Here is a 12539-nt window from a genome sequence, read left to right on the forward strand (position 1 = left end):
GAAAATATTATATCATTAAAATATCGAACGTCTCCGAAAAAAAAATTTGATATGATATTCTAATATCAGTTCAGATGACGTTTAGTTCGAAATGAAATGTCAATTTACAAACAAAAACAAATGTTGCATGTAAGATATCGAACGATATGATAGTTGGGGCCGACTCTAGTTTGTCTCTTAATTAAAAAATAACTATGACAGCTGCCAGAAAACTTATCGGTTAAAATTTACGGTGGTCATAATATGCGACTCCTGAATGCATCATGGAGGCGATATGTGGGTAGATAAATATGTGTATGTAACTGTATATAATTAGGGATTAAAACACTTGTGATATTGATAAACTACTAATAATAGCTACAAATAGGAGAATAAAACAAAATCGATACATATAGATCATATTTATTAATATCAAATATACAACAGCGTAATATCAAAACGGCTGGCGGTTATTTTAAAACAAGTGACTGTACATTTTAGTGAGGAACTAACGGTTATATTAAGGTCACATCACACAAGTACCAGTAGAAGTAACAGTGTTCGGGGCGCACCCAACGAAACTGTTTTTGCCACAGATAAGCCGCGCGCTGCTGTGAGACGGTAGGGTATGCTAGATATAAACACATGATTGCATTTGGTACGGCCAAACCATCGGACACGGACCGTACCGAGTAAGACCCGGTCTTTGGTGAGAGGCACCTACAAGACCGTCCGTTCCGCCGTACCAAATCCGACTATGTGTTTAGGTGCGTCTATGATACATTACCCTACTCGTACGGTTGTGGGTAGTGATGCTTCCGTTATTAATTCCGACTGTCTGTTAACTCGCAAGATAAGGACTAATACAGATTATTATCTGTATAAATTTTGACTTTCGATCGCTCTGAAAATATGTACATTACATACCGTTATACGGCAATTAAAATTACTTATTAATTTCTCGCAGCTGTTATATAAACAGGGCGTTGGGTTGACACAGGCAGACAGATTTTGTTTGTTCTTTTGAGAAGCGTGACAGTACGACAATTTTAAACAATTTTTAAAAATAACTACGAAATATATTCGAGTACGAAAATATAGTGCGCTAAATACTTCAAATTGCTTTTCTACGTATAAATTATGTTGCTTTGTACCTATCATGTAGAGTTTCGGTTCATTTTTTCCAAATATATTTTATGTATTCGGTACTCGTTTGTTAAGCACGCAATGCCAGCCAAAAATGATCACCGAAGCCTATAATGACCTATTACTATAGCGGAGGAATCACAGGAGCGTAACTGGTCTTTTAATACAAAACTACAATATGAAATACAGCGTCAATGATACAAGAAATAAAAAAAGGTTCTAAATTACATAATTAATTATTAAATTTATTAAAATCCGATTGTTTTGTACATTTGGGCAAGATCTGATATTTATCATAGATAACAGTCGAATAAAAGACATTTTATCAACACGTTTAAAAAAAATTAAAATAATTCAATAAATGCTTTACGAAACCATTTAAAATGTATCCAGTGTAATATCGCGACAAACATAACATAAAACATGTAACATGCTAACCTAATACAGTAAGTCATATGACGCACGCACACATAGCAGGTGTCACGCGTGTCTCAACGTCGACGCGACTCCCGCTCATTGGCCTTGTTGAGACCTGAGTCTGTGTGCGTGCGTCGTTACGAATTTCCCTTTGAAACAGTACCTAAATGCCTAGATTCGTGACCAGACAAATTAAAGACCAACATTAGAGCCACAGGTAGAAATTACTAACAGATTTTAATAAAAAAAAATGAATTACTTTGCAAAATAAAAACATATTTATCCAAATTTATTTTAATTGAGCGTAAATTCAGTTTTGTCATTACTTAATTCGACACGTGTTTCGCCACGATACTCGTGCTAGAATTTGGCAAGAGTCAACATCTCCTGAGGATGCCTCGTGCAGAGACGAAACACGTGTCGAGTTGATTGAAGACAAAACCGGAAAAACGGAATTTACACTCAATAAAAATTACAACATTAGGATAGTTTAAAATAAATAAATCACTTACATAGTTTTATTAAGATTGCTTTACGTAATAAAATAAAACAATATTTTGTCCAGACTCGATATAATCTGTATTTTACCGACACTAAATGTAACTTATTACCTTGGCAAAGTTAACAAAGTATAGAATTATTATGTACAGTTTACATTACAGATATGTACTTGCATTAAAAATATAGCGTTCAATATCCTACATACTTAACTACAGTAAAATAGATCTTTGCTAAGCGATAATAATTAATAATTTATACCCCCTTATTCATAATAGTCTGCTAACTGAAAGCATTGCTAATTCTCACTCTGTCTTCTTCTATTGACCTAAGTCAGAATGAGAAAAAACACTCCTTAGCGGCTGTTTTAAGTTAGCCGACCATTATTAATAAGGGGGATAGTGATTACAATTACTTAAGGCCATCAACATAACAGAGTATTTATATCAAAATTGCATTTTGACCTAATTTAATAGCCTAGCTAGCTAACTTTTGAGCGTAATAAAATATCAACTGAGAATCAAATATAATTAGAAATATATTTAACTAATAACCCTATCGTTCCCTATTTAATATCTGATCATCCCTGGAATGATATTCTTCAAAGGAATAACTCACATCTTTTTCATTATTACATTTATCTTCGATAATTTACATGTCCTAGATAGAGCCTCTTGCTGCTAGACAACTGATGAAAACAGGCCAGGTTTATTACTTCAGTGTGTAGTTTTTTTCACTTTGTTATAATAATAATTATTATTGTTTGGCTTGATAGCATATCCTTTACATTTCGCCAATGACGAGTGTATATTAGTAATGACAATACAATATTGTATATCTATACTAATATTATAAAGCTGCAGTGTTTGTTTGTTTGTTTGTTTGAACGCGCTAATCTCTGGTACTACTGGTCCGATTTGAATGATTCAGTGTTGGGTAGTCCATTTATCGAGGAAGGCTATAGGCTATGTTTTTTTTTTTCTAAATTAAGGATCCGTAATAAAATTGCTATTTTGTAACACAAGGTGTAAAATCGGAAACCTATTTTTGCGTGCGCTGCAAAAACTATTGACAATAGAACAAAATGATGTACAGGCTATAATATAGGCAATATTTTATTACTTATAAAACTATCGCGTGAATTATACTTTATATGGCAAAACAACGTTTGCCGGGTCAGCTAGTTTGATTATAAAGAGAGCAAAAACAATGCTGGTAGAGTTTCTTGCGCCGCTTCTACTCTCTCTCAAAGGGCCATTTGTTTCCGAAGAGATAGAAAGTGTCTAGTATATTAGAAATGACATCAAAAAGAATTCTAAAGGAATCAATTTTGAGAAAATAAATGCCTTTTATGCCTTTATTAATCAACTCTGCTATATATAGCGGTCTCTTCATGAATAAACGAAAAGCTGGAAATAGAGGTTAACTGTCAACCTCAATTTTTTCGACGTTTTCACAGCTGTCAAAGTCTATCTGGACGTATAAATGATCTAAGACATTTATATTTAACTGTTTCCATTTTGTTTTGTGTTTTTTCAACATTTCATCGAGTACACATTTTATATTATATAAAATAATAAATTCCTTAACTGCTCTGCTTAAGCTGGTTTGGTTGTAAATGCCATGTATGTGTCAGTTATTCTTTGGTGTTCAACTCCTCATCGAGCGGTGCTGGTGAGGTCCATGGTCTAGTTCATGGAGAAGTTCTGTGTGAAGTCATACTCCACCGTGGGTATGACAGTCTGCACAAATTTGAGGAACACGATGAGGTACGAGTGGACGCCCATCTCTCCGCCACTCTCCGTCACCGTCTCTATTATCTTCTTCATCACCTCCGCGTGCCTGTCATCAATAATAACATCATCTTAAAGGCTGTTGAAGTTGGGGCTCAAGAGGTGGTATCAAATATATACATATAATATATAATACAATTGTAATAAAGTACAATAAAAACTGCGGCTACATACAACATATAAAATTCTCGTGTCCCAGTGTTTGTTGCCACACACCTCCGCAGCGGCTGAACCAATTTGTTTGAAAATTTATGTGTATATCGGGTAGGTCTGAGAATCAGCCAACATCTATTTTTTAAACCCCTTAATGATAAGGGTCACCCCTAAAATTATTTTTGACATTTTTTTTTTATTATATTATGATTCATTAAAAATTTTTTTAACATAAAAACAACCAACTTCAAAAACACTATTTCAAAACAATAGATATAATATGCATTAAAAAGTATAAAAATAATTACGTATTTTTATACAATCTTATTAATTAATCTAATTCTAGTTACGATTATTGTCATTTTTGGAATCGGTGTCCTTCCGGCGCGACTCGCTCTCGCCTCCTCACGACTCAAGCACATCTCACCTATAACTATGTATGTAGTAACAAACCTATCTTGGATGACACCGACTCCATCGAAAGCGAGGAACAAGCGACCGGTGGGAGGCTCCTTTGCACAGGAAGCCGGCTAGATTATGGGTACTACAACGGTGCCTATTTCTACCGTGAAGCAGTAATGTGTAAATATTACCGTGTTTCGGCCTGAAGGGCGCCGTAGCTAGTGAAATTACTGGGCAAATGAGACTTAACATCTTATGTATCAAGGTGACGAGCGCAATTGCAGTGCCGCTCAGAATTTTTGGGTTTTTCAAGAATCCTGAGCGGCACTGCATTGTAATGGGCAGGGCGTATCAATTACCATCAGCTGAGCGTCCTGCTCGTCTCGTCCCTTATTTTCATAAAAAAAGCGACAGAGAGGCACGACCGGCTCGAGGTGTGGTTTAATGTAAGTAAATAAATATTTCAACTAACGAGTGCAAAAAAATGTCAATTTATCGAAAAAAAATTGTAATTTTAAACTCTTTTGCATTATACAAAATAATGATAAATTAGTGATAATAATTCAATTCAGTTCATAAAAGTCTGCAATTTTTCATCAATGTTTTCTTATGAAGTTATTATGTAAAATTATTGTCCGTAATTATTACGTAAAATATTGACGAGACAAACAGGAAGTTCATTGCAGAGCCGCTCAGGGTTCTCAAAAACCTAAAGTTGGGAGCGGCATCGTATTTCCGCTGGTCACTTTGAATCGTAATATAATAATATGACATAAACATCATTTCACTAGTAAATTCATCAGCTATGGTGCCCTTGAAAACGGAACGTAAGTGCTTTACAATTTGATTACAGACAGTGAGAAATTCTTTCACAGATCGCACCCTTACTGTAAGTCGTTATGGAGTCCCTTGATCATCATATTCGACTACGACAATTACTAGACCATAACTTGACTTAGACTAAATGACTTAAATATCCGGATAGCATAAAAAAGATTCGGCCGGGTATCGTTAATTTGCTACTAAGAATAGAAGAGTTCCATTACTTTGTCATGGATTCCGTAATCAGATCCTAACCAAACTCTCACCAAACTATCTTTGAATTATATCCTTTCCAATAAAAAAAGAATCATCGAAATCGGTTGGCGCCATATTGAGTTATTCGTAAATTTATCATCCACTTTGCTATACGTATGTATAGCAAATTTAAGACATTTATGGTTATCTCATGGATGCCACTGTCAGATCTGGACCAAATTACAATGGGACCACACGGGAAGCATTAGCTTTCAAATTGAAAAAGAATTATCAAAATCGGTTCATCCAGTCGAAACTTTTGAGGTAACAAACATAAAAAAAAAGAACATACCGACAAATTGAGAACCTCCTCCTTTTTTGAAGTCTGTTTAAAACAATTCTAAAGGAATCAATTTTGATGAAAAAAAAATGCCTTTTATTGCCTTTTTGTTTTCTTCAAACAATAATGGCAAAAAAGTATTTTTTATAATTTTTTCTATTGTCCATTTCTCTGTTTGTATTTCAATACATTTCATTTTTACTCTGCATGACTATCGACAATAGGTCGAGACTTTCTCTTGTACGAAATTGAATAAAATATTCAATTCAAATTTAAACATTTTTGTCATTCACATTTTTAAATCATTCAATTTATCATTAGTTCACTATATACCTGCACGGATGGACAGAGGCCAAGCTGGGTCCGGAGAGGTGCGGGTGGGTCTCCATGGTGACAGTCTTCTTGGCGTGGTCTTGGGACACGTCCTCGTAAGTCTCTCTCTCTGTCAGCAACTTGCGGTCCTACATTTTAACACAATACTTTTACAATAATTAGCTACTTTCTCCTAAATAGCAGTTAAATCTCACCTGACCGACGTACGAGACTTGATTTCGTATAACGATCGTCTGCGTCATTATCAAATCCTATTATTAAAATCCCACCATTTATAACTTTTCTGTACAAAATAATTAACAGTAAAATTGAGTGCCTTGCTCTCTTGATGTCCCTTATCCATGTTCTCGTAAGTCCTCGTAACTAAACTTTAATAAGGCTTTCGCGGTCATACAATAATTATTATAATCAAGGTTTGAGGGTTTAGACATTAACCATAATTCAAAATTAATTAAAGCGTAGGCTTTGTAATTTTTTAAATAATAATTGAATTTAAATTTGTTCTTTAAATATATTTTTGAAGTTATACTTCTTTAGGAGCGTTATAAAAAATGATGAAAGTGAAATTTTAAGATGCGCGTGACATTTGTTAATTTTTTTTTGTTTCTTCGTCCATTATTAGGATAGGCAAAGGGTGCAAGCCCGTACAGCCGTATTCGTTATTTAATAATTAATTGCCAAAGCCATCGGTGCAAGATTTTTACAATATTGTTCTTTCTACAAAAATAGAATAGCATGAGGAATAAATAATTTTAAGGTTTTTTGCTTTGTAAGGCCAAAGAAGTATAACTTCTTGTGTGCATGTACAAGTACACACACACTTTTCTTTTTATTAGTAGTAGAAGTTGTAAAATATGTTTTAGATTTATTTAATATAGCCGACAAACATCATCAAATTATTTTTCATGAATGTCTGAGTGTCTGTAAGAAACGCATTATCATTTCTAATGTATGTTGTAGTTTTACTTGAATGTATTTAGGTAATCTTAATGGTTTCTGCCATGCCACAAAATGTGTACCTCGTTATACCCGATGAGCCACAGCCTCGGCGTCTGGTAGTACTTGTCGTACGTGATGTGGAGGTCGTAGGTTCGAGTCCGTACGATCTCGTCCCCGTCAGTCTTCTGTTTGCGCTCCTTCTGTTTTACTTCTTTACGTGGCGCCAGCGCTGTAGACTACAAGGATATTGGAAGCATTTTAATGTTTTACATGGGCTCATACTAATGAAACACAAGTCACATACTCATACATAAAACCATAAACTAATAATATCTTAAAACAATGACACCTGACAGCCCTTTATGTTTTATTAGTTATTTATGCAACTTTTGTGTAATAAGGGGTATTAAAACACAAATGTGGGTTTGATACCTAATTATCAACAGTTTATCTGCACCCAGAATATGAATCCTCTAAAATATTCTGAAACAGCTTACTGCTAACATTAAAACAGCCAGTCCTAGTAGTAACCTAATATCATCCATTACTGATTATATACAAATAAACTCAAGAATTATTTATTTTAGTAGTAATTTACATTTTGTATTGTGCAATTATTAAAATTCACTTGAATATTATGTTATTTATGATCAGCATTTAATCTTTAATATCCGGTGGTGTGCTGTCAAAACTTGAATCGCTCATTTATTCAACAAAAATGGCGGGGTTTCGAATAACCTACTTTTTTTACGGCGCGCCACGTTCTGGTGATGTGGAACGCGCGTAAACGAAAATGTTCTTTTTTTGAAATTCGTACAGATACCACGCATCGAGCAATAAGAATGTGGCTGTTTGTTGAAACTCTTTGCGCGTGAAGGGATTGAAAAAAATACCAAGGAGTGTTGTTATGAAATTCAGTACAACATTACAACACTTTGGTTTGGATGATGTAATGGTTATTACGACTTTGGGTGTTTTAGAATCTTTAATAGAGGATTTAAAGCATGGGTGGAGATAAACTTTTAAAAAGTACCCTTGTCATATCTTCTCAGTTAGTGTACACTTTTCAGTACCAGCTAGTACTAAGTAAGTAGCTACTTCCATTTGAACAAAATAATAAAGAGCTAATCATCTAGTATTAAATCCGTTTAATTCTTTGGCATTGTAAATATATGGTCTCTCTAAATCTTCTACTGCATATACTCAAAGTATAAACTTTATTCTATATAAGCTAAAACTAAGCGCTTATTAATCGTCACAATAAATATTTCTTTTAAATTACTGAATCTACCATATGTTCGAAAAAAATAGAGCTTGTCAGGAAAACATAGCACAAGAAACTAAAAGGCAAATAGAGTATTTTATAATGGCTGTAATAAACATAACAAAATAGTTTGAAAGGTATTGTATGCAATATATGAAATGTGTTTGAATAATATCAAATATTTCATAAACAGTGATAAAGAATAAACTGTATTTATACAGTTTTACATATTCGATATATCATCTTTTATTAGAGGAGGTTGTTCAGGTTACCAGCAGCCAATTTCCATCACCGGACATATCAGCAAAATGAAAAATGAAATTCAATCCGCTTCAAATTGATGACTGGTTTCACAATGTCGCATTTCACAAGAAATTTTTTGCCAATTTGAACAAGTTATCAACTCAAAAGCCAGCCATTGAACATTAGCTTTTTTGGACCACCATAGAGTGGTATTTAGAGATAATTATACTGGTGATTAATTTTGAGTTTAGACCTTTCCTGATTTTAGGATGGTTAATGGCATGCACAAAACCTTCATACCGGGTCAACTTCATCCAAAAGTCCAGACTCCTGAAACTGCTCCATATCCTCAGCCTCGCCATCATCTCCATCTTCTTCATCATCATCATCTTCTTCATCACCACCTCCATCACTGTCTCCAGTCTCAGCAGCTTCCAGAGTCATTTCACATACCTATTATAACAGTCAAATATGATGATATGCAGGTGTTCGATGTTTATAATTTTTATTAAGGAATATTTAGTTATTATGAGTTGAAATTAAATACTAATTAGTTAAAGAAAGAAATCCAAGCAAGCAATGCCTTTACATTTGTGTACATGGCAGTTTCTTACTTAGTATAGTTTATGATATAGGTCAGGGAAGTATTTTTTCCCACATTCTCTTGCAACACCAGAGGAATCACAGGAGTGTTGCCAGCCTTAAAGGATAAAGATGTACACACTTTTTTTTGTGTACAGTATGTAAATGCTGCTTTTGATGGCATGAAAAAAGGTTAAGTTTCACAACAAGAAACAAATTTCCAAAAAATTAATTGTTCGAACTATTTTACATTTGTTTTTATCAAAATGAGTGAATTTTTAAAAATTGAATTGACATTATAATTGGTTTAAGCATTTTCAATCTGGAAATTTTGATGTCAAACATGCATTTGTTTGAGCATCAAATGGACATTATTTTAACATACAACTACTAAAACAGGAGTAGTAAGATAGCTTAAGAGCTGTGACCACAGGCTACCCACTAGTTTGTTCAGTGGTGACTTCTTACCAACGGGTGATTCATTCTCCTATTTCATAAAAATGGCTTATAATGAAACAAATATTAGTAAATTTTTCTAAAAACCTGTTGAAGGAATCTAAGTAGATATTTTGTCAAAGAACCCACAAACATTATATTAACATGTAAATGCTTATGCTTTTTTGTTTTTTTTTTTGAACTTAATAATTAATATCTGTATGTAATCTTAAGTTTTTACCTTTTTTGTAATAAGTATTACACTTCAAATTTAAATCATCTTTATATTATTACGTATTCTGACGAACTTTTGTACACTGTAAAACTCGAATAAGTTCATATGTATGTATAAGATTTTTTGTGTAATTTGTTAATAATAAATAAATTAATAACTGTAGCGGCCAGTGGCACCTTATATAGTTATTAATATACCTTCTCCTCAACTGTTGGTGAACCGGCAGAATCATAATGATGTGTATCTACCCAGCCCCCATCCTCATCCTGTTCATCTTCAATTATTTTTTCATTGTCTTCGCAGTATTCAATCTACAAAATTATTTATTCATTGTCATAAGAGACAATCCATAGACATGAAGCAAACTCAACTAGAAAATAACAATGTTAAATGTCACAATCACAACTTGTTGACTCAATTAAATATAATGTTATGTGCAGGATAAAATTAAACAGTTTTTATTTGCATTTTTCTAATGATATTTTATTATTATGAGTTTGTTTACCTGTTTACATCTCCTGTAGCAAGGTACATTTCTTGTAACAAGGAATTGTTTATCAGCTGGCAGATAAGGTTTGATCTTGGCCTCCTCCCCCTTTGCCCATTGCCAGGTCGGGCAGTGATGTACCAAATGATCACCGGCGGCCACAAACTCCTCTGGAGTTAACACACCAGTCTCTTGAAATTTTGATTCCTAAATACCGCAAATATTATATAGGCGTTGTATTAATATATCTATGAAATACTATTTCATGTCTTATTATTAATTATTACCTTCAGAACTGGTGTCAAATAACCGGCAACTCCTAAAGCCGTTCCTTTTACAGTATTAATAACACTCTGCATGTTGTTTATCAGATCCTGGCTAATTTCCTTATGATCGCAAGTAAATTTAGTAGGTAGTCAGTTGTACTCCCAGAAATCGCAATATTTAATATTTCTAGCTTACAAACTACAAAGGCAATTCTAGATCCTCTTACTACGTGTTACACGTACACTGTAGTGTGTGTACGTTGGTGGTCACAAATCACTATTCAATATTTAACCATCTAGTCTTATCATTAACAAAGAGTAAAATATTTACTATGTCACTATCCACAATTTGTTAAGAATTAACCAACGGATTCTTAAATGCTCGTTACAGTAATGTGTTCTGCCTCCTGCCTACAACTTTATACTTAAGCCAGACCGTCTATCTATGGCTACTACTACTAGCAAGTAGCAACTAGGTACCAAAGCTAGGTACTTCGAGTATCAAAAGCCAGCAATGATGAATGAGCGAAATTTCAAATTACAAATCATCCACTTAATACAAACTCACAAAAGTGCTCTATCTATTCTTCCTCACTTCTGTGGAAGGGGCGACAAAGATAAAAACAAACAAAGCCAATGTCGAAGGTAGACTACCACGTTTTGAGTACAATTCGAGTTTACAAACTGTGTAGTGTGATTACACCTTCAACCCGGTCAACCTAAGTCATTTATAGGTGGTCAGCAAAAAACTCAACGAAACCGGTTTAAATTACTTGATTGGCCAGTAAAAGTAGAATAATTTAACGTTGCACTATATTTTTGATCCAATTTTTTTTTGGAAGGCTTAGGGTCACTACTGAGCATAAAATCACAAACTGCTGCCAGATCCAGCAGGCCTATTGCGTATCTAGGACGAGCTAGTGAAAAAAGTTTTTGGCCGATATCTCTGAAACCATTACTGTAGAGAATAAGTTTCGTATCTTTTATTTCCTGAAAACTTTTTTGTAAAACTTACTGTTTACGATTTATGGCCCATTTAATGAAGCAGATTTTTTAACTGGGCCGATAACTCTTAAAATATTGGATTAATAAAAAAATCCATCAATTTAGATTAAACATAATCTCTACAACTTTTAATCTTTCCGCATCGGCGCGCTCCGGATCTCTTTTCTCTCCGGAACTTTTTTCTAATGTCCATACTTTTTGAGTTAAGGGACGTTAATTGTTGGACTACCGGACGTAAAGACGAAAATTTCAAGGAACGTATACATTATTATGTTACAAATTCAACATACTAATTTTAAAAATATTCCGATTGCAATATTAAATGAACTATTTTATTGTATTATATTCCGTACAACGTAAGTATCCATCCCTACTCTGTGGTACAACCAATGACGTTCTATACATATGGACATATCATTCGTAGTCTGAAAACGGAATGTGAAACACTTTTGTGTGCTTAAAGACAATCTAAGCACACTTTTCTCCTTAGTCGTGTGTCAATCAACAAGCCTAAGTGTGCTATAAAAAGTGCATAAATGATACATTAATGATTTAAAAAAAATGGTGTGACTTATCATCAGTAAGAGTATTTTATTTGTTTAAGATTGATATTCAAAAAGCGTAAATAATTTAATAAAAACGAATATTTTTGAAGTGAAACTTCTTTAGAATCGTTGTGATTTCAAACCGGATGCAACGGTAAGAGAAAAAAACAAAACGACAGGTAAGAGACACAAATACAAAAATGTGTAGGATGAAGCCGGCAAAGAATGAGACAGAAATATGCATACTATTGAAATGAAAACTCCTTTATCATCGTTGTGATTTGAAAGTCGATGAAACGAAAAAGCGACAGTAAAAACAACGAGTACAGTGTACGTGTAAAAACAACGAGTTACCGAGGCGCGCAATCGGGGGGTTATAATGGATGAAAGGCTTCGTTTCGAAAAACACGTTCTAAATATTTCTCAGAATTGCTTTTACCGTTTAAAGATTCTTTATCGC

The 12539-nt window shown here is 33.8% G+C and overlaps 1 protein-coding gene across 1 annotated transcript; it reads right to left on the minus strand.

The window, feature by feature from the left end:
* Positions 1 to 386: 386 nt before the first annotated feature.
* Positions 387 to 10980, minus strand: LOC126969121 (ubiquitin-like-conjugating enzyme ATG3). The gene is made up of 7 exons (XM_050814432.1): positions 10551 to 10980; positions 10282 to 10470; positions 9974 to 10087; positions 8825 to 8977; positions 7098 to 7253; positions 6079 to 6206; positions 387 to 3882 (listed from the first exon to the last, which is right to left on the minus strand). Exons 1-7 carry the CDS (start codon positions 10620 to 10622, stop codon positions 3729 to 3731), a joined length of 966 nt encoding a protein of 321 aa, XP_050670389.1. The 5' UTR covers positions 10623 to 10980; the 3' UTR covers positions 387 to 3728.
* Between the last annotated feature and the right edge of the window lie 1559 nt (positions 10981 to 12539).

This window comes from Leptidea sinapis, chromosome 17 (assembly GCF_905404315.1).
Source record: "Leptidea sinapis chromosome 17, ilLepSina1.1, whole genome shotgun sequence".
Lineage (NCBI taxonomy): Eukaryota > Metazoa > Arthropoda > Insecta > Lepidoptera > Pieridae > Leptidea > Leptidea sinapis.